The following is a 23,333-nucleotide window of genomic DNA, read 5'->3' on the forward strand; positions in this document are numbered from 1 at the left end:
GGGTTGTTAATCAGTTTCAGCTGCTTTGGTGTTAATGAAATTAACAACAGGTGCACTAGATGGGCAACAATGAGACGACCCCCAAAACAGGAACGTTTTTACAGGTGGAGGCCACTGACATTGTTTTCCCTACTCATCTTTTCTGACTAGTTTTGCATTTGGCTAGGGTCAGTGTCACTACTGGTAGCATGAGGCGATACCTGGATCCTAAAGAGGTTGCACAGGCAGTCCCACGCCTCCAGGGTGGCACATCAATACGTGCCATTGCCAGAAGTTTTGCTGTGTCTCCCAGCACAGTCTCAAGAGCATGGAGGAGATTCCAGGAGACAGGCAGTTACTCTAGGAGAGCTGGACATGGCTGTAGAAGGTCCTTAGCCCATCAGCAGGACCGGAATCTGCTCCTTTGTGCAAGGAGGAACAGGATGAGCACTGCCAGAGCCCTACAAAATGACCTCCAGCAGGACACTGGTGTGAATATCTCTGACCAAACAATCAGAAACAGACTTCATGAGGGTGGCCTGAGGGTCCGACATCCTCTAATGGGCCCTGTGCTCACTGCCTGACACCGTGGAGCTCGACTGGCATTTCAACTTCAACACTTTATTAGATCCCCGAGGGGCAAATTGTTTTGCAGTCAGTGGCAACAAACAAAGAAATACATGCATCCACCCAATCGAAAACAGGACAATACAATAAAAACATAGGGATAAAAATAAACAATAGTTAAATTAAGTTTGGAGAAATTAAGATAAATTAAAATAAAATAAAATAAGTGCAAAAAACAAAACAAAAAAACAATATAACAATGTCAAAGGTGCAGCATCCTTGACCAAAGGCAATACATTTAGCTATAATTTATTCAAGAAGCCAATGACAGTGGGGACGAAGGAGTTTTTTGATCTGTTTGTCCTACACTTGGGCACCAAGTACGTCCTGCCTGAGGGGAGTGGTTTAAACCTCTCCTGCAGAGGATGTGAAGGGTCAGCTAGTGTCCATGAGGTTGTTTAGCTGTATGCCAGAAATTTTCCCACACTCCTTCACTAGTGCATTCAAGCGGTTCCGGGTTTTTAAATTTAACATATTAAACCAGCAAACATACGAAAAAGTAAGGACTGATTCAATGTAGCAACAATAAAACATTTTCATAAAAACACGGTCAACATCAAGATTTCTCAATTTGCGAAGAAAGTGAATTCTCTGGTAAGCTTTGCTACAAACAGCATCCACTTGGGACTCAAAGGAAGTTTAAAAGTTTATTGTCCATCATTATGCCCAGATACTTGTATTCTTGTACCACCTCCACAGTCTTACCATCAATCAGTGCTGGGGGGAGCAAAGGAGGGGATTTTCTAAAGTCAATGCACATTTCTTTAGTTTTAGTCACATAAATGTGAAGGAAGGATGACTGGCACCAGTCAAAAAATTTCAACAGGACAGGGCCATGGTCTGGAGCATCACCGTACAACAGAGAGACAATAACCGAGTCATCAGCAAATTTAACAACATAGTGGTTCTTATGGCGACTTTGACACATATTAGTATATAAAACAAACAACAGTGGTGAAAGAATACAACCCTAAGGTGCACCAGTAGAGGACACCAAGGAGTGCCATTAACTTTGACTTGCTGGGTCTTTTTTAACCTATTTGTTAAAAAAAAAAAAAAAAAAAAAAAAAAATCGATAAGCCAAAGAATGAGGGTATTTTCTACATTGATAGATCTCAGTCTCTCCACCAAGAAGTGAGGTTGAATGCAATTAAATGTGGCATCCTTTCTTTCCTAACATTACCCAGTCCATATCAGTATAGATATCCAGCATATTTTTCCCCCATTGAGATCGGATGTGTTTTCAAAGTGTTCCTTTAATTTTTTTGAGCAGTGTACTTAGACACTGAAGTATAAAACAGGAGTTTCTGTTTAGAATGACAGTGTCACTTGACTAAATAGGGTTAACCTCTGATTATTGTAATATTATTTCCATGGGAAATTAAATTATTAATTATTTAGGCACTATTAAAGTAACTATTAGAGAAAATAGAACTGGTCAGCTTATTTCTATAATGGTCATGATTCCTGGCTAGAAATAATCTTGCTTTAAGTGTGTACAGATCCTTGGGTACTAAATTAAGTACTTTTAGAAAAGAACAAGCATGAGTGGCCATCTAAATAGTAAGATTAGTAGTCAGTTACCTCTGTCTAATGACCATGACTGGCGAGTGTGTGACCGTGAAATCCACATGCATGGCTGGTGCAAGACTCTGAGTGACACTGGAATCCAAATAAACAAGTACAATCTAAAGTATACAATTACAATAATCAAATGTCTGAATAATTTATTAGACCAATATTCATGTAACCTCAACCTAAATTTGAGGCCTACAAAGTGTTTAATTGGAACTAAATTACTTTAGTAATTAGTAATTTAGTAATTACTTTAGTCCACAAAAAGAACATGCAGCAATACAACTGGGTATCATTGTTGGGTCAGTGGATGATCCTTACAACAGAGAAATTTAAATCAAATCAAAGGATGTTGACCATCTATCTCAGCTCTGTAAGAAAATAAGCAATGTTTTCAATTTGATTTTCAATTTACTTTCAAACAAATCTCATAATCTGACAAAAGCAAATAAGATGGCACTAAGAAAACTCCTTCATAAACCGCATATGGAATGTCTTCAGTCTTTGTAGAGCATCTTCCATGATGTCCTCATGAGTTGCCACCAAAAGCCTGAGAAACAATTAAGAATTTGGTTTTCACAGAGAATCTATGGAATACACAGATGATGCTTACAATTAAGATGAGCTAATGTTTACAGTTTATTTGAATGTCTACTATGGTAAGCATGACTGGCTGTAATTTGGCAGAATTTGGCAACTGAAAAGAATAATGAAATCTGTCAGATAAAAAGTAATGATAAATTCACATTTTCCAGCATGATTTAGTTAATGTTTTCTATGAGGTAACCATTCACATCACTCAAACAGTGGCAGTGCAACAACCTAATGTGATGGCTGTCCTTTCTTTGTCCATATTCACAGCCCGGCCTCACATGCAGACCTGTTTCCTCTAGCAATTGCAAACAATACAGCATGTCTGGTTCCATCTGCCTTTTCTACAAAGAGAAAAGAACGTTAATGGTAGAAAACATGAAAACTACAGTTAGGTAAGTATTGCCTATAGGGATTTCTTCACTGCTGTGACTGGTTAGCTAATTATTCAGTGTTAGTTGATGACTTGACTGAAGACACTGTAATTGATCATGGGTCACAACTCACATCATGTGTCTAGACATCTGCCAACAACACTGCTATGCTAGTCTCACTTCAGTATTAGTATTGCATTCAGCCATATGTAGAGACAAACAGACTCGATCAGAAATATGAAAGTTCTTGCATTTTGATTTTTAAGCCCTACATTGACTGATCACTTTGGGATTTGAGGAAAATGACATTCTGCCTTTTGACAAATTACTTGTGAGGTTTCTCATTTATAAGTCATTTCGGATAAAAGCATCTGCCAAATGAATAGATGTAAATAAATATTTTGAATGCTGACTGGCTATTGTTTCTTGTGCTTATTACTAACAGGTCATTACGACTGCCACCAATTACCCTTTGGATTCCCCACATTACAATTGGCATGTGTCAGGAAAAGAGTAGTAATAAAGCTTCAACAATCACTGAGAAGAGAATTGCTACAAACTCTACCATGTGATTGATTCTGTATATTTTTTATATTGCGTCTGTTTTCTGTCTTTTGTATATACTTTTTTTTTTTTTTTTGTGTTTTAAAATAACCAAAATTTAAGGAGAATACCTGTAATAACTGTTTGTACATGACTGTTTGTGATATAAAAATGCACCGTCTGCAGAGAGTTCCCCTAAGGCCCCGATATACTTCAAACAAAGTTCTTTTTCGTTCTTCATTTAGGAGTAAAACGAAGTTCGAAATGCGTGAGCAGTGATATACTATAATCAAACATGACACCGCCCACACTGCTGAGAGTGATGGTTAGATGAATGTAAATCCGTGCTGTACACTTTATTCTCAGTAATAAAATAAACAAAAATGAGAAAACTGCAAGCATTTTCATAGAAAGCTTAAGAAAAGCATCTGATCATAACATTGGTATGTTAGCACAAGCTCTGCAAATTAGCACTCGCGTCACGTTTATTTATATAGTACTTTATTCAATAGACTGCTTAAAAGCAAGCAGCTTTACAGTATCAAACATGAAACAGTGTCAGTGCCTCATTTCATTAGAAGCACAACTTCATTTTGTACTATAAAGTGTGTTAAAGTTTACCCCTATTATTACGTTATCGTCATGGACCAATGGTAGTACGAAGGAGCTTTGCAGCTGGAGCGAACTTTTCCTGAGAGTTCGGTTTGGCAAGCCATTTCGAACTTCCAAAAAGAACACAAAACAAACTTCATTTTGTCCTGATTTTGTTCGAAATGACGTCACATCAGTTCATTCTTCGATTTCGTTTGAAGTATATCGGGGCCTTTATCCTGCCCTAAACACTGTTATTGTAAAGTGTGATGTTTGGACACATTATAGGGCAAACTCATTGAGTTTACTCAATCAAAGTCAATGAGTAATCATTTACAGTGTAAGTTGGAATAAGTAACCCTTTAAAATTATCTTGTAGATCAGTGGTGTTCCATACTATTCCTGGAGATCCTGCAAATTTTAGCACCAGCACCTGAACCAACTAATTACGGTTTTCATGAACAATTGATAATTACAAACAGTTGTTAGAGCGGGGATGGAACTGAACTCTGCAAGAAAGCAGATGTCAAGAAACAGGAAAGCACACCCCTGCATTGTCAGAAAGGTACAACAGCATGTCACTGGGGCAGTACCCTTAAATGGACAACTTTGTCCCTCATTTAACCCTAAAAGGTGCATTTTAGTACCTTAGAGTACTAATATGCAACTATAAGTTTTCTGAACTTTAACGGGGAAATAAAGATGACCCAGTGGCCATCTGTTGTACCCCTAAAGGTACAATTTTTGCACATTTTTTTTATCTGAGAGTGTGTAGTAGGTGCTTTTTTTATCAGCAACAACCTCCACCAAATGTTTCCTTTAGCTTTTTATAAGACTTGCACAACTTGGTCAAAATGGCATGACCTGAAGTTCAGGTTTCGGATCTGATCCAAAAACAAACTTCTTTTTCAGCCATCCTTTAGTTGATTTACTTGAGTGCTTTACACTCTTAAAAATTGAGGTTCTTTTTAGGCATTTTTATTTTATTTACATCAATGGTTCTTTTAAGAACTGTTCACAGAAAGGTTCTTTGTGTAACCAAATTGGTTTAACTGCATCACTATGAAACCCCCCTTTTGCAACCTCGAAGCTCATTGTCTACTTACATCACCCAACCTCTCTTAAGCTTGAGATCATGGATATCTACATCCTCATTGTCTTGATACATTTTTTAATTCATTCTCCTTTAACAGGGCTTGACATTAAAGGGTTAGTTGACCCAAAAATGAAAATTCTGTCATTAATTACTCACCCTGTCGTTCCAAACCCGTTAGATTTTCATTCATATTTAGAAAGCAAATGAAGATTGTTTTGATGAAATCTGAGAGCTTTCCGTCTCTCCGTAGACAGCTATGCAATTGAAACTTTGACGCTTCAAAAAGTTAATGAAGAGATAGTAAAACTAATCCTTATGAATTGAGTGGTTAAGTCCAAAATTTCTGAAGAGACTTGATCACTTTTCATGATGAACAGATTTAATTTAGGCTTTTACTCACATATAAACAGTGAGCTTCCATTTACCATAACTGATGTGTTGATGAATGATGAATGTTTATATGTGAATAAGCCTAAATTCAATCTGTTCAATATATAAAGTGACCGTGGATCTTCAGAAAATGAATTTATATAATATATACATTATATAATATATACATTTTTCAATTATAGTCTTTTAAAAAGGCATCTGAAATAAACCAAGTACAACGTAGTGTTGTCAAAAATATTGATTTCGATACATATTGATACTGAACTATCTGAAATGCTTTCAATTCTCATTTTCTGCAGAATAGATACACCAGCTGTGCTTTCTCGCTCTCTCATCTCTCTAACAGCGAGTTGACACACAAATCCGCTTCCCCTCACTCACAGTTTCATTTGCTCTGGATGAATATTGTTGGTGTTCCATGGCTTAAATTTTGGCGTGGGATTGCACGTATTGCACCAAATTTTACTCATTCCCACAGATTGTTTGCTCACACTCAAAGTGTGCGCACATAAATCCACCACAGTTATTTAATAAATTTAGTTATTTTTTGCTGCTTATTGCACTTAAACAGTCAAATACACATAAAATAATATCAAAACGCTGGTCTTGGTGAGTATTCACATAAACAAAGTCAGCTATGTTTTAAGTTAATGTAAAAAGTTGATAAACAAAAAATGCATGTGTAACAGTATACTAGATCCGTGTGTCAGGTCTCACAGCAGTAATATCTCACTAATATACCTGAGATAATATTAAAGATATCTATATGGAAGTTTTTAGCCATCGTATCGATGTCAAAATTGTGGCCAGTGAAATTGCTAATGCTAGTGGCTAATAACTTTGGAAAAATCACTAGCCACAGTGCTGGTGAGTAAAAAAGTTAATGTCAAGCCCTGTCCTTTAATGATTGCAAGGTGTTCAGGCAGCAAAGCAGCAGCAGGCCATTATAAGGCTGACTACGATACAGTGAACTTCCCTTTTGGAGAATTTGTTAAAACAGAGGTTCACTTTGGCTGCGTTCAGACTGTCAGTCCAAATCTGATGGCAAAAACATCACAAATCTGATTTTACAAATCTGTTTCAAGCTCTAATTCCATCCTCCTATGTTTTTGCCGCTCCTTCATAAGATGCAATACTCTAGCGTGGCGGCTACACATTGTAATGTTGTAAATAAGGCAACATATGTATTGCAAACCCCGTTGCGGTTGTTGTTGTTGGCGTATACCTACCAACGCGAAGTCATTGCCATAGAAACCAATGCAGAAAACAAAGAGTGGCATGGGACACACAAATTGGATCTGAACAGTTGCGGTACACAATGTGGACAGTCAATAAATTTAGATCAGATTTAGATAGACAAATAATTGGATTTGGACTGCCAGTGTGAATGTATTCTTTTTCACTGTGAAATTACTACTTTTTACAAAAGCTCTTTACAACTCTTGGTTTGTAGAGTTCTGCTCTGACTATTTTTTAACAACAGTAGTACTTTTAATCCAGTGTCATTTACAAATTGGTGTAACACAGAATCTCACCTTGGCCCATTTTATTGCCTTTGGAGGGAAGTGTAGACAGGGGAAGACAAAAAATCCTGCCTTCAATGGCTGGCAGTTGATCCCCGGTAGCTCAGCAAAGACCTCCTGAATCCGACAAGCATTTTTACACATCATATTTTTAATGGACTGGACCTCCTGACAGAAAAAAAATTATTTAGACATTCAAAATCAAAAAGTTGTGATAATTGATAATAGATACACAATTGGTTTGACTAATATTCCTTCATGTGCCAATGTTATGTATTCCAATCTTTAAGTAGAAGGAACAGGATTAAATATTTTGAATGATATCAATCCATGTTGTGTCAGTTATGCTTTTTTCATAATTTGAATACAGAAGGTGTAGGATGTAGCGTAAGCTTTTGAACTGCGAGAGGCGTTACAGTTTCACCATAAGCTGAATAGGGAAGGCGGTCTCGCTGAAGCTAGATATTTTACTTTATAACTTGTTAAATCTGGATATTCTCTTGAACGCATTGCTTCGCTTCTGAAGGCCTTTATTAACCCCTGGAGTTGTGTGGAGTACTTTAAAATGGATGGATGCATTTTCTTGAGCCTCATACTTGATCCTGTTCACTGCCATTATAAAGTTTGGATGCATCAGGATATTTATCAATATAACTCTGATTGTGTTCATCAGAAAGACGAAAGTCATATACACCTAGGATGGCTTGAGGGTGAGTAAAGCTTGGGGTAATTTTCATTTTAAAGTGAACAAATTACTCATATGCAGCACACCAACCTCAGAAAAGGTGGGGAATGAAGGATCTCCGGGTTTTGGAGGATCCGCCATGAGGTCAAGTGCAATTTGTCCACCAACAGGTGGGCTGAACCTAGTGGAAAAAAGTATACGAGTATATTCCTTCACCGCTGGGTCAAGATTCACCAGCTCCACGTAGCCACCACGAAGCCCACACCTGGACCCAAAGAATGGTCAGAGAAGAGACAGATTTGCTATTTACTCCATTTGGTGATTAAATACTAGTGCAACCATCAGACTAACTGGCCCACTACCATTATTATTATTATTTTTTTATCCAGAGTAGGGTAAAATGAGGCCAAATGAGCCGTGGGGCAAATGGCGCCTTGGATATTATTTTTCTCCAAAACCACTAGAACCACTAAACTCCCTAAACATCCGCTTTTCAAGACGCACATGCAAATTCGTCTGTTCCTTGACAGGATCATGGACAGCAGTGCAAAGTTGATTCTGAGGTAGTCTGATCTAATATTTTATGGTTTTTAAGATGTTGATTTAAGTAGCAAATAAGAATCGATTAAATTAATGTTTATATTTTCAGACAAAGGATTTCTTAATGATTTTCAGTTTTGTTCAAGGTAATTAAAGAAGCAATTTTTCAATAACGGAAGAATATGTAGAATGGTATGGTATTTGGGGTAAAAAGTGCACCTGCTGTTGGGGTTAAAGCACAATAATTAACATGCTAATAAACAGCTGGCTGACTTTTCCCTCTTTTGATGTGACATGGTTTGATATCATATAATAAATATCATATCAAATTGGGTATCCACCTAAGAGATAATATCCATATTTATAATGAAACAATCATATGTAAAAATATGATATTAATCATATCATAATAAAATACAATTTTTTGTTACTACTGTAAATCTATATTAAATATTATGGAATCTCCTCCAATGCTTTCAGAATCTTTACTTTTTAAAATAATTTTATTTCTGTATTTTTAAAATATCTGTATTTTGTATGTATTTTTAAATATATTTTTATATTAACATTTTAATGACAGTATATTTATTGAATGAAAATGAATTCTTTTATTTATCAAAATAAACAGAAAATAGTACAAACTTTGCTAAAGTGATTCTTTTGAACAAGTATAAAACTAGACATTATTAAAAACCTTATTTTAGCTAAAGTATTTGTATCAATACTGTGTGCCTTTTGCCCCATGCTGGGGAGCCTTTTACCCCATGTGTGGGGTAAAAGGCCCCCCTCGCCACCTCATACATTTATTAGATTTTTAAACAAATGTTCCATCAATGTTCAATACAAATATTTTTTTTCTGCAGTCATACACTTTGAGAGTAGTGAAAAGTAAAAAATTTTCTTAAGATGTGCCTTTAGCCCCATTGTACCCTAATATTAATATAAGGATCAATATAATACTCAAGAGCACAACATGCTACTCACTCTCCCATGAAGCCCTTGGAGGCAGAATTGAAGGAGGCCAGTTCCACAGTGCTGGAAATAGTAGAGCCCATTTCTGATAACACTTTCTTATAGGATTCAAACTTAGTATCTTCTCTATACACACAGCTCTGATACACCTGAAGAGAAAGATACAGCTCACGATCATGTCAATGGAGGGTTCAAGAGCAGAGGTGCCCAATTCTGCTCCCGCAGGGCCACTTTCCTGTTGGGTTTAGCTCTAACACACCTGCCTGAAAGTTTCTAGTGATACTGAAGACCTTGATTAGCTGGTTCAGATGTGTTTAATTAAGGCTAGAGCTAAACTCTGATGGAAGGTGGCCCTCCAAGTATTTTACCAAGACAGTGCACTTATATTTCTTACGAATGGGCAACACGCAAAATGGCAGAATAAGTCCCACCTTCTAAATAAAAGGTAAAGTCATCGTGTCACTGCAGCTGATGTTAGAAGCTCCAGTTGCTATAGAAACAATCAGTTTTTCGAGACACATGCTGAGGTCTGTTTTTGAGATTTCAGGGTTCCCCAATTCAAGTAGATAGGACTTGGACGCCCGATATAGCTGCCTGGAGGCGTTGAGTGATGGCCCCAGAGTGAAAAGACTTTCCTTGAAAGGGACTTCAGTTTTAATGACAGAGAGCTCTTACATTACCTTAGAAAAACTAACCTCATCAGCTAGTAGGAAGAGCCTTTCTTCTGCAGCGAACCGAATCACTTCTTCTATAGACTTCCTACTCTGTATGTGACCTGATAATCAAAGCAACATTCATCCATTCATAATTCCAAGAAGCCATTTTCTTTTTCTCAACTTTTGGTCACCAGATGGCACAGATTTCTCACAATAATAAGGATAATCTATTACTGTACCTGTAGGATTCCCTGGGTTGCAGATATAAAGCGCTACTGGATTGCAGGTCTTTCTACCTGCATGGAGAGCTCTGCGAAGCTCCTCCACCTGCAGTGTCCAGCCCTGCTCCTCACACAAATAGTAAGGTATGATGACAGCACCATGGTCCTTCAGAGCCAGGTTAAAGGAAGCATAGGAGGGCACAGGTATGAGCACACCAGTCTGACAAGGGACGTTGCTCTGAACCAGCAGCTTCAGCATAAACTACAATGAAAACATTTACTCAGTCTTGAATGAAGTGTCACTTATCACGTCCAATTTTATATTTTCAAAGAAAGGTTTTTTTGTATATTTGTGCATTTGCTTTTTAAAAACATTTAAAAGGAAGAAAAAGTCTGATGATAAATGATTTTTGTTGACAACCATGAGAGCCATCTGTGACCCAGACGTGATGAATATGTCATCGGGTGAGGAAGGAACTCCTCCATCTCTCCTGGTAATGAACTTAGACAAGCCATGTTTGATTTTGGTGATTCCACACGAATCTGTATAGGAGCCTGAAGAGATTGTCACTACATGATATGCACGTACAGATGAAAGGATTCAACACTACAGTCATGCGATTCATACAGTATACTTCAATTAACATTTGATCAGACCTGCCTGTCCACAGCGTAAAAAAAAATAAAAAATAAAAAAATAAATATTGAAATGCTTAAATTTAAAGTTGATTTGAAGCTGATCCCTTAGGCCCAGTTTCACAGACAGGTTTTAGCCTAATCCAGGATTAGGCATTAGTTCAATTAGGAACTTTAAAGGGTTAGTTCACCCAAAAATGAAAATTCTGTCATTTATTACTCGCCCTCATGCTGTTCCACACCCGTAAGACCTTTGTTAATCTTCGGAACACAAATTAAGATAATTTTGTTGAAATCCGATTGCTCTGTGAGGCCTCCATAGGGAGCAATGACATTTCCTCTCTCAAGATCCATAAAAGTACTAAAAACATAGCTCAAAAAAAATCAGCTCATGTTAGTACAGTGGTTCAATAGTAATATTATAAAGTGACGAGAATATTTTTGGTGCACCAAAAAAAACAAAATAACGACTTATTTAGTGATGGCTGATTTCAAAACACTGCTTCAGGAAGCTTCGGAGCGTTATGAATCAGCGGTTCGGAGCGCCAAAGTCATGTGATTTCAGCAGTTTGGTGGTTTGACATGCGATCCGAATCATGATTCGATACACTGATTCATTATGCTCTTAAGCAGTGTTTTGAAATCGGCCATCACTAAATAAGTCGTTATTTAGTTTTTTTGACGCACCAAAAATATTCTTGTCACTTTATAATATTAATATTGAATCACTGTACTCACATGAACTGATTTGAATATGTTTTTAGTACATTAATGGATCTTGAGAGAGGAAATGTCATTGCTGGCTATGGAGGCCTCATTGAGTCATCGGATTTCAACAAAAATATCTTAATTTGTGTTCCAAAGATTAACGAAGGTCTTACAGGTGTGGAACAGCAGGAGGGTGAGTAATAAATGACAGAACTTTCATTTTTGGGTGAACTAACCCTTTAAGTAGCTTTTATTAATGTACACAAAAAAAAAAAAAAAAAAAATCATTACTAGTGTGCATCTTGAAACAAAACAATGGCACTGACATATTTTAAGATATATCAGTACATTTTGCTTTCAGTTGAAACAGCTCAAACTTGCATTTTAGTCTAGGTCTAGCTTAAGCCTTGTCTGTGAAACCGGGGGTTAAAGTTGTAACATTTGACAATGAACATTTGACAATTGAACTTTTCTTATCATGTTAATCCTCAACTCTCACAACTAACACGAAAACATCTAGTACAGTGTAAGGCACTTAAATGTATGAAAACAGCAAGGTATGCCAATATATCTACTGGGCAGGGACAAAAGCTTACCTACGCTTCCACCATCACATTGTCTAAGGAGATCATCTGCCCTTTCTTTAACATCTAATGGCAGACTGTCATCCTCCAAAAGTGCTGGATAGAAGCAAGCAGCAAGGACCTGAAAATAGCAAAAAACACTGAGCCTTAAGAGAACTATTCCTATTTCTCTTAAAGGCATATAGGTTAAGAAATAATATTTCTCCCAACACATTGTTTTTCTGTTCTCCATACAACTGAGTGACTGGTAGAAAGGTGCTACCTACTTGACGAACAAAGGTGATGGGTTTTATTCCCCCTCTGTGGAGATCTCCAGAAGACAAATCAAGAACCTCAATATAGTTCTTTCTCTCACCCTAAAATCATTTGAAGTAAAATTGAAAATGTTCTTGAGTTATAAAAGGAACCATATGTTCAAATCAGAGCATTGCTTAGTCAGCAAGTCAGTTCAGTAAATCAGTTAAAACTGGTTTTAATTCAGGACCCAAATTTTGAATTGGTTATCTAGTTACAATATGACACAAAAGTGAATAAAAATGTAAAAGTCAAACACTAAAAAGTTGTTTGTTTTTTTTCCTCGCACAAATAAGGGCATGTTACATAACCTATCCATGTTGCCATCTGCATAATTTCTACTTGACATCAGAAGAATTTGCACCAAAATATGATATTAACATTATAAAAGAATACAAGATGAATACCACACCTGTTGTATTTCAGCTGCAATCTGTGCTGCGAGTCTCAATAAAACATCCTTCTCGGAGAGAACCCTGTTCCTCACCAATGGGCTGATCTCTCTCAGGAAGGACATTGTTGTTTCTCAATGTGAAGATTTTGAATTGTCGTCTAAATTATTTGGTTCCTTTTGATGGGTTCTCTTCCTGGACCAGTTGAATTCAGCAAGATCTTAACAGTTAGCCAAATGTTCACCACTCCTTACCATGAGTTTTAGTTATTATTAAACCTGAATCATTCATCCTATGGTGATTTTGCTTATACATGGGAGCAAAGTTCCCAATAATGGGCCGGGCTTCTTGAGACATTAACAAAGACATTGCAAGATACATAGATGACTATTCCCTGCTTAACTTCTCACCACAGGAGATGAATGGAAATCATCTACAGTATTAACATCTCATTTGGACTCATGTCTATGTAAAGTCTGACTAAAATCAGCATTTTAAGTTTTTGAAATTCTTGACATAAACCTAATAGCAAGTTTAGTAAGCATAAGCAGCCTAGTAGTAAGTGAAATCATTTTAAATACATCTACATAAATCATTTTAATACTTCACAAATGTCTCTTTACATCACATTTGAGGTGGAGCTTAATGTTTGTCTGTGTATCCAGTCAAAGTATGCATAAACTAAAATTCAAACTATGCATATCCAATTTTCTTCAATTTACCATCTACCTAACTTCAATTATATTAAAACAAAGTTTTGGCTTCTATAATTCATCAAACATTTACAGAAAGTTCAACGATTGCAGTGAATAGAGAAGTTCAGATATAATGGTTTCAATTGATGTCAATCCACTAAAAAAAATGCAAATATGCAACAAGACAGACCACATTCCATTATTAAACAGTAAAATATTGCACATTTTAAGAGACTAAAGTTTAGTCTTAAGCTTCTCACTCCATTATGTTTATTCACAGCAAAGCCATGGTGAAATGCAGGTAATTATTCTTTTTTTGGTAAGAATGTATAACACAATCATTTACAATACACACATAATCAATGCAATTACAACATAAATTCAAAACAATAGATTGTTCGTTAAATAATATTCTATATATAAAAATAAAATAAATGCACTTAATAACCCTGTCTGAATGTAGTTTGTCTGTTCCAAACATGAACAAAGTCTTTCATGAGAATTCCCAGTCAGTTAAATAAGGAATACTTAGTACATAAAATGTACATGCATTTATGAAAGTTTCATTCAGCTGACTCAACGGTCGTTTTTCTTACCATGTACTGGCCTCGTCACATAATGTGGCCACAAAGTCACATTAAAACTTAAGCCCCTAAAATAGAGCTCGGTGAACATATATAATAAACTGATATTTGTCCTGTTCCAGTACACCTGTGGAACAGACATGAACACTGACTTGCACACCATGTAGTGAGTGAAGAAGGTTCCGAAACTGTTTCACAAGCAGAAATTACAATACACAGCAAATCAATTTGAGAATAAAGAGCAAAAGAAGCAGTCACATCTGCAAATGGGTAAGATCCAATTCTGACATTGTGCACAATCTCCTTTCCAGCAAGGACATTAAAAAAAGCTTGAAATGCTTTGTTTAATCAGTATTGAATTTTACACAAGTTTTGCCAGGGTTGTTTTTTGTTTTTTTATTCAGATTACATATCTGAATCTACAACCAAAGCTAAAAGATTCTTCTTATGTCCCATTTGAAACAAAAACTTGTGTGCTATTATCCTAAATAGACTGTCATCTGTGGCGCTTGATGGTAAAAACTCAAAGCATCCGTTTTGTTTTTATCATCTGGTAAAATGAACCGAAATAACTTCTGGTGCCTATCCATTAATACTGTTCAACAGTATTCAATTAAGAGAAACCAAAGAACAAATCAATTGGGAAAACCAACTGATATTCACCCACTAGTGAAATACACTGCATAGCCACTATGGGAGTGTGACTTTGTTGCAAGCCAACTCTTATTCAAACTACAAGCGGAGGACTAGCATGTCAAACCTCAGGAGGAAGGGCGAGAGCTGGAGTCTGGTTTTACTTCCCCACATGTCGCTCGAACGTGAATGAATGGGAGAATATTTTAGGCTTTTTGTCTCGGTATCTGTGTGTATTTACAACACAGTTTCACTGGTTAGATCTTCTTGCTTTTTCCTGTAATAGAGTAAAACAAATGTGTATTAGCCCACACACTGTTCCAGCACAGTCAATGTTTTGAGCAGGTGTAGTCACTAGGGTGAAGTCACCTGTTGAACGCTACTGGGATTTGGAGGGTTTGGTCGATCTGTGCTGCAGATTTCACAGCCTGGTCTCGTTGACTTATTTATGAATGTACAGGAGGGGCAGGACCAGCCTGGCTAAAGAGAGAGATATGGAAATCCAACTATTCGTTATATATAATCCAAAAATGTACATTGGTTATGTACATGGAATGGGAAGACTGATCCACATCAATCAGGGGATATCTATATCTGTAATCTATACAAATATACCTAAATATACATGAATAATGTTGTGTTTTTTATTGAATCATTTCCATTTGCGATCTCTTACTCTGAAAGGTTTCATAAGCCGTTTAATCGGTCATTGCTACAATGGCACAGTCTGTGGGAGTGTGTGTTTTTGTGGTTTATGATTATGTGGCCACAGGCCACTTATTTACAATCCAGCTGAATTTGTTAGTTTCAAGAAATGGTAAATGTGAATGTATGTAATTATTACCTGTGTGTTACTTGATTTCAGTTTGGACCCTCCAAGTTGCAACATCTCAAGGTTTATGATGTCACTGACGCTAGGTTTATCTATGCCACACCCACTACTGCCTATTCAACAAAGAGAAACACAGTTACTAGGGAAGTAAGTTAATAATTTTTTTTCAGAAATGTTGCATTAAGTTGATCAAGTGTGACATTAAAGTATTTATAATCTTCAAATAAATGCTGCTCTTTTGAGCTTTATATTCATCAAAGGAAAAGCACAGTTTCCATAAAAATATGAAGTAGCACAACTGTTTTCAACATTGATAAGAAGAAGTTGAGAAATCACTGTTGGTGACAGACAGGCTGGTCTGAGTATTTCAGAAACTGCTTATCTACTGGGATTTTCATGCACAACCATCTCTAGGGTTTACAGAGAATGGTCATAAAAAGAGAAAATATCCAGTGAGTGTCAGTTCTTTGGGTGAAAATTCCTTGTTGAGGTCAGAGGAGAAAGGCCAGACTGGTTCCAGCAGATAGAAAGGCAACAGTCACTAAAATAACCTCTTGTTACAACAGAGGTCTGCAGAAGAGCATCTCTGAATGCACAAGAAGTCAAACCTTGAAGCAGATGAGCTACAGCACCAAAAGATCACACAGGGTGCCACCCCTGTCAGCTAAGAACAGGAAACTGAGGCTACAGTTCACGCAGGCTCACAAAAAAACTGGGCAATAGAACATTGCCTGGTCTGATGAGTCTTGATTTCCGCTGTGATATTCAGATGGTAGGGGCGGAATTTGGAATCAAATGGCCTCCACAGTCACCAGATCTCAATCCAATAGAGCACCTTTGGGATGTGGTGGAACAGGAGATTTGCATCATAGATGTGCAGACATCACAATCTGCAGCAAAATCTCTAAATCTCCAAAGAAAATTGGCAGCACCTTGTTGAATCTTTGCCACAAAGAATTAATGGATATTTGAAAATTACCTTAAAGTACACATGTAGTGTGTAACATTGCTCTAAGTCAGTGGTCTCAAACTTGTTTTGCTCCAACCCTCATCAAACACACCTGATCCAGCTAATCAAAGTCTTCAGGATTACTAGAAACTTTCAAACAGGTGTGAGTTGGAGCTGGTTGGAGCTAAACTGTGCAGAGCTGTGGCCCTCCAGGAATTGAGTTTGAGACCACTGCTCTAAGTGAATGATAACATCCTGCAAAGTTTTAAATCTGAAAGTGCACCGTATACTGTATAAAGTTATTGTCTCTCAAAAGTAAGCGTAGACTCAGTGTCAATTAAAGTCGTTTGTAAAATGAATCCCAAGCCGTTTCGTTGTGACATCACAACGAAACATTAGCATATCGCCCACCCACTTATTGTGAGTTCAGACGCCAGGGAAAATTCATTTTTTCAACAATACCACAGCAGTACAATCTTTTGTTGTGTTCCCGCCATTTTACTGACGACTGTTTCTCAAACCTCAGGGAGTTTAAAGCAGGATTCACAAATCAACTCACCTGTGCTACTGTGGCTAAATCGGGGAGGTAACGTGCTGTAGCCTCTCCAGTCATGGCTGCTGGGGCCACTGCTGGCCGGCATGTGGGCGAGCGAGGCGTTTGGTGGTGGTGGAGCTGCAGTCAGCATTGGGAGGCTGTTCTCCTGGTCCTGCTGGTGATCAAGGCAAGCGTGACGGGCAGACAAGAGGTAGAGAAATGCTGTGTCACCGTCCCTATAGATGCCGTACGATGCTAAAGAACGACCATCGGAGCACAGACTCTGAGCGATCACCCAGCGCTGCACCCTGGGGTGAAAACCATACTCAACAAACATCTGGAACAGACATGTCAGAAAATTATTAAATTATCATCTGACAATTCAGCAAATCAGAAAGTCTTGGAGAAATATTTTACTTCATTTTGTCAAGATATATTTTGATCTTTCCTACCTGCTGCTTCAGAGAAGCCACAGTCACATGAGGGTGGATTTTTACTGTAACGCAGCAGGAAGATGATGCATCTTCCACTACCACAGCTAAGCTGAAAATAAAAGTATATCCATGAACTCTTTGTCACTATCAGGACTTTAAGATATAAATTATATAAATTTGTCTACATGTACAGTATGTAGATTTGTGCTGCTTTCTATTCCAGATTTCAACAGGAAAGTCATTAGGCCATTCATGCAATTCATGTGCCCCACTGGTGAGTAAATCAATATTATTATTATTATCATTATTAGTAGTAGTAGTAGTATAAAATGTATTAACACAAACCGATTGGCAGCCCTTATAATAATCACAAAAGAAGTGATTAAACATACTTTTAGATGTGACAACACAGATAAGTGTCAAATTTTAAATACCCACAGACCAAACAAGCATGAGGCAAGCGACAGATCTAGTATAATTCAAGCATGACGAGGGCACACACGCACAGTCGCACACATACCTTATCTCCCTGTCATCAGTGTCCCGCAGCGCTGGTTGAATAGTCAGTGCGATATGCTGCCGGGCCAGATCTGTGGCGTAGTGCACAGCTGCATGAGCATCTCCAGTCTCTATTGCTCGAGAAAGCTCTATACACAGCTCCTCTACAGCAGGCAGAAGAGAAGCACAAAGACACAATGAACATGAAATGTACTTAGGAGCAATACAACTAGTATTAGAGACAGACTTTTTATAACCAATACTGGTTATTTTTAGATTTATATGTCCGATAACTGATATGCAGAACCGTTATTTAATGTTTTACTTCTGTTTTTGTTAAATTTTATCTTCATATAACAATTAAAAAAAACCTGCTTTTTTTTTTTTTTTTTTACAACAGAAGCAGCAACAGTGACAATTTTATAATAATAGGCAAAATAAACTGACAGTATAATGTTTTCAAAAGGAGAACATAAATTAATGACAAAGGGGTCTATTAACTCTGCATAAATGTAATAATTTATTTTAAACTACAGTTTAATAAAGCAATAAGCCCAGTAAAGATGTGGTTTACAGCGTTCGTAGAAGAGCTAAGGGGAGCTGTTAGGCACAAGTAAAAAAAAAAAAAAAAAAAAAAAAATTTCAAATTATTATTAAAAAAAAAATACATTTTCCCACTGAAAAGGTAGACTAAAAACAAATTAATATTTAAAACAACTAACCTACTTATTCAGGGTTTCTGAAGTTTTCATGAAGGTAGATTTAAGACTTTTTATAAAATCTTTTTAAGGCCAAGTAAAGACAATGTAAGGAATAAAGTGAAGGGAACACAATATGTCCAGGGAGAATCACAATGAGTTGTATTAGTAACACTTTAAAGTTACAAAATACAACTCTCTACCAATACAACTTTAAATGTATTTTCTCATCATAAGAAAATCACTTTTTTTTGCAGTGATGTTCTCAGTTTTTTTGTGTCTAGTTTTCCTGTGCAAATAAAGATTCCTAAATCAAGATACATTTATAGGAGAAGAAAAATTATATAAGATTAGAAGTCTTGCTTTCTGTAAAACTGATCAAAGAAGATATAAAACAAGATTAAAACTAAAATTAAAACAAGAACAAATATCTGCCAAAGGGCTCAGAAAAATCTTCTTAAATCAAAGGGAAAACAAGTTAATACACCATTGGCAGATATTTGCTTTTTTGTTCAGTGTTGAACAGTTTCTCAGAGGAAGATAATGATTCAACATTTAATACAACCTTAAGTGGCATCATTTTATTAACTTAAGACTTTTTGCTCTGATTTAAGACCTTTTTAAGGCCTTAATTTGGGGAAGGAAGAATTAAGACTTCAAGAGCTTTTTTAAAACCTGAAGAAAACCTGTTATTATAAATATTTTATTATAAAAAAAGGAATTTGAAATCTAATTTGTCAAGTGATTCAGGAGGATGAGGCCAGTTTAATATCACTGCCAGCAGTCCATTTCCCATATAAAGTGCACTTTTTAGTCACTTCCACACTGATGCAGATACACAAATGGTACTCACTAAAACATTAATAAACACAAAAGTGTTCACTGTGTGTCTACAACAATGGTGGAGCTAAATAAATGATCAAGAAAAACCAAGCTTAAACCCAGTCAGCTCTCCCATTAGAAAACAAACCTTTCATTGACAGCGACAAGACAGAGTTTTTCTCTCCACACTTCAAATTCTGCAGTCCATCATGTGAGGAATGTAAAATGTTGGCAACTGAGATAGAAAAAAAGAATGAATGAACAATGAGCCACAGTAAGAGCAGAGTCCATCTTTAAAAAAAAAAAAAGTTTAGAAGATCATTTAACAAGAAGAAAGGTTAAGCACATCTGGCATGCTTTTTTGTGTGTTTTCATATTCTTCCCATTTCGCTCGCCATGTATCTAAGATATAAGAGTTTAAAAAGGCTTAAAGTCTCTCTGATCTTGTTTTGAGATATATGAATAATCATGCATCAGGAAAGCACACTTGAGTTTCCACATTCCATATATACAGTACAGTCCAAAAGTTTGGAACCACTAATATTTTTAATGTTTTTAAAAGAAGTTTCGTCTGCTCACCAAGGCTACATTTATTTAATTAAAAATACAGTAAAAAACAGTAATATTGTGAAATATTATTACAATTTAAAATAACTCTGTACTATTTAAATATGTTTCACAAAGTAATTTATTCCTGTGATGCAAAACTGAATTTTCAGCATCGTTACTCCAGTCTTCAGTGTCACATGATCCTTCAGAAATCATTCTAATATGCTGATCTGCTGCTCAATAAACATTTATGATTATTTTCAATGTTGAAAACAGTTGTGTACTTTTTTTTTTTTTCAGGATTCCTTGATGAATAGAAAGTTCAAAAGAACAGCATTTATCTGAAATACAAAGCTTCTGTAGCATTATACACTACCGTTCAAAAGTTTGGGGTCAGTAAGAATTTTTATTTTTATTTTTTTTAAAAGAAATTAAAGAAATGAATACTTTTATTCAGCAAGGATGCATTCAATCAATCAAAAGTGGCAGTAAAGATATTTATAATGTTACAAAAGATTAGATTTCAGATAAACACTGTTCTTTTGAACTTTCTATTCATCAAATAATCCTGAAAAAAAATATTGTACACAAATATTTTGTACAATTGTACACATTAAATGTTTCTTGAGCAGCAGATCAGCATATTAGAATGATTTCTGAAGGATCATGTGACACTGAAGACAGGAGTAATGATGCTGAAAATTCAGCTTTGCCATCACAGGAATAAATTACTTTGTGAAATATATTCAAATAGAAAACAGTCATTTTAAATTGTAATAATATTTCACAATATTACAGTTTTTACTGTATTTTTAATTAAATAAATGTAGCCTTGGTGAGCAGACGAAACTTCTTTTAAAAACATTAAAAATCTTAGTGGTTCCAAACTTTTGGACTGTACTGTATATAGGATTTTTCTAAAATATAATGTATGGATAATCAAGTAAACTTAAGTTGCTTCAGTCCAGTACATGTACATCTTGAAATATTACTGACAATATTAAAGTGATTCTTACAATTACCTTATAAAATATTTCACAGCAAAAAGATGTGTATCACAACCTGAAGAGGAACTTTTTTTAATTAATTAATTAATTAATTAAAAATCACTAAAAGGCCTTTTACTTATTAAAACAGTATGAACTATCTGGGGGCAGAAGGCATGTAGTAGATTGTGTGCAACAGTTTTTTTTTTTTTTTTTAGCAAAGTTTTGATCATGTCGATATTTTAAAGGCCTTAGAATTTCATGTGTCCAATTAAATACAGTAGCTTTATGGGGTTAAATGTTGCTGTGAACTCTGACCTCTGTGTGACTCTCTCAGTGATGACATCATGACTGTTGCCCATTCCTGGGCCTCCTGCTCGCTGCGGAAGGTAAACGTGAGACAGTCGTGGGGCGGCTTGGTGAGACGCAGTTCGTGACATCGAGCCGACGTGATCTCATACTTCACCGAGCGCAGATCAAACTCTGCTAGAGACTGAGAGAGAGAACAGCTCATCATTACACCTTCAGTGACAGTGACCATTAACAGCATACATGTTATGATACATAATACACGTTCCTTTAGTGAGGCAAGACAATCCAATCTCACAGAATTGCCAATATGCCACAAGGCAGTTTGGCAAACCAAACCAAACGTTTTAGTTCGACTCATAAGCATCCGACAACACCATGAGTTTGAGAGAAGCAAGGTTTAATTTGTGACTTTCCAAGAAAGAGTGTTAAAAACAAAATGTATGTAGATGCAAACAAAATTAAAACAGCATTGTCGAATAGGTGTTGAATAATTTTGACATGGCTGTATTATGAAAAAAAATAAAATAAAATCATATTATTCAAAAATAACCTAATACATTAGAAATTGATCAGGGTTTGAGCTAAACTCAGTCGGGCAGTGTCCCTACAGGGCTGGATTTAAGGAAACCTGCAGTAAAGTGTTATATGTGTATTTATTTATTTTTTTTCTTCAAACTCTGGATGTTTAGAAGAGCATACATTTGTAATTGTTACAGTCAATGAAGTTTGCGTCACAGCTGATAAGGAACTGATAGATTTTATGTTGGTCTCAGCATTGAAAGTATGTGGACTGAGGCTCCTTTTTTTTTTCCTCTGTCAAAGCTGTATACTATGTTTTAAACATATGGTTTTCTGTGTACCAGAACCATTCCATATAAGGCTCTACCATGAGTAAATGTAAGACAGGGAATGGTCTCTGCTTTTCTGTATTACCAAGAATAGGAGAAGGTCCTTGGGATGCTAAGGGACCTCACGGGTACCTGACCAGTAGATGACCATATTTAGACTTGTTTTTCTATATGTATCACATTCCTATAACATGATCTATATGATGTATTCTCTTTCTCATTGGCTGAAACTATACTACACCCCTTGTACTCTTTCTATATATTCTCTCTTTTCTTATCAATAAAAGGAGACTATATTCTCCCTCAGCGCTGAGTGATTGCTCATTCAATTGCCAAATAAGAGGTCTGGGATGAGGCACAAATTAGGAGCAAAAACCTAACAGGAACTTTACAGAAAATTGTTCATGGTTATTTTTTTTTAATAATAAATTGTTGGAATATAACACAAACTACGTATAACCCAGCATGCATATCTATTCAGAGGACTAGCTACACGAGGGTAACGTAAACAGTGTTCAAACTGTGCTGAATGGCACACTGGCAGGTAGACAGATAGCACTAATCAGATAGTATGAAAGTGAGAATACTTTTCTAAGGTTGACAGCTAAACATAACAGATGACAGCTGTGTGTGTGTGTGTCTGTGGGTGTGTGTGTGTGTGTGTGTGTGTGTACCACGCTGCGTCCTCCGCGGTCGGTGTGCCTGAGGGTGAGTGTGAAGAGTCCCGGGCGGTTCGCGTTCATACTGAGCTGCAGCCGCAGGGAATCCGAGCCCACACAGAGCGGCCGAACAGACACCCGCACCGACATCAGCACCGTACTGCAGCCCGAGCTCACAGCCATCATGTCTTCTGCACGAAGATCTATACAGCACGTACTGACATCATCACCATCTTCATGAGTAACAAACAACCAGTTTCAAAACAGGAAGCAGGTCCGTCGGATATTTACTGCCCCCTATTTTAACATGCAGTATTTATTA

The 23,333-nt window shown here is 36.6% G+C and overlaps 2 protein-coding genes across 2 annotated transcripts; both read right to left on the minus strand.

Moving 5' to 3' along the window:
- Positions 1–2,424: 2,424 nt before the first annotated feature.
- On the minus strand, positions 2,425–13,168 carry LOC137002498 (alanine aminotransferase 2). The gene is made up of 11 exons (XM_067362197.1): positions 12,998–13,168; positions 12,558–12,647; positions 12,304–12,412; positions 10,785–10,918; positions 10,382–10,625; positions 10,182–10,261; positions 9,499–9,635; positions 8,065–8,239; positions 7,302–7,457; positions 3,004–3,116; positions 2,425–2,731 (listed from the first exon to the last, which is right to left on the minus strand). Exons 1-11 carry the CDS (start codon positions 13,100–13,102, stop codon positions 2,641–2,643), a joined length of 1,434 nt encoding a protein of 477 aa, XP_067218298.1. The 5' UTR covers positions 13,103–13,168; the 3' UTR covers positions 2,425–2,640.
- A 456-nt stretch (positions 13,169–13,624) lies between these two features.
- sharpin (SHANK-associated RH domain interacting protein) lies at positions 13,625–23,261 on the minus strand. The gene is made up of 9 exons (XM_067362205.1): positions 23,027–23,261; positions 21,511–21,685; positions 19,806–19,892; positions 18,160–18,301; positions 17,658–17,748; positions 17,230–17,542; positions 15,734–15,834; positions 15,259–15,369; positions 13,625–15,166 (listed from the first exon to the last, which is right to left on the minus strand). The coding sequence occupies exons 1-9, from the start codon at positions 23,195–23,197 to the stop codon at positions 15,140–15,142; spliced, it is 1,218 nt and encodes a 405-aa protein (XP_067218306.1). The 5' UTR covers positions 23,198–23,261; the 3' UTR covers positions 13,625–15,139.
- Between the last annotated feature and the right edge of the window lie 72 nt (positions 23,262–23,333).

This window comes from Chanodichthys erythropterus, chromosome 16 (genome assembly GCF_024489055.1).
Source record: "Chanodichthys erythropterus isolate Z2021 chromosome 16, ASM2448905v1, whole genome shotgun sequence".
Taxonomy (NCBI): Eukaryota; Metazoa; Chordata; class Actinopteri; order Cypriniformes; family Xenocyprididae; genus Chanodichthys; species Chanodichthys erythropterus.

Bases quoted from the DNA above. Each gene is read 5' to 3' on its own strand.
- LOC137002498 (XM_067362197.1), bottom strand. From the start codon at position 13,102: ATGTCCTTCCTGAGAGAGATCAGCCCATTGGTGAGGAACAGGGTTCTC. The intron at 9,636-10,181 runs GTTAGTTTTTCT...CTTTCTCTTCAG, and splicing joins TCTTCCTACTAGCTGATGAG to GTGTATCAGAGCTGTGTGTA. The intron at 7,458-8,064 runs GTTGGTGTGCTG...TTTTTCTGTCAG, and splicing joins CATTCCCCACCTTTTCTGAG to GAGGTCCAGTCCATTAAAAA.
- sharpin (XM_067362205.1), bottom strand. From the start codon at position 23,197: ATGATGGCTGTGAGCTCGGGCTGCAGTACGGTGCTGATGTCGGTGCGG. The intron at 21,686-23,026 runs GTACACACACAC...TCTCTCTCTCAG, and splicing joins ACCGCGGAGGACGCAGCGTG to TCTCTAGCAGAGTTTGATCT. The intron at 15,835-17,229 runs GTGAGTTGATTT...TTTGTTGAATAG, and splicing joins ATTTAGCCACAGTAGCACAG to GCAGTAGTGGGTGTGGCATA.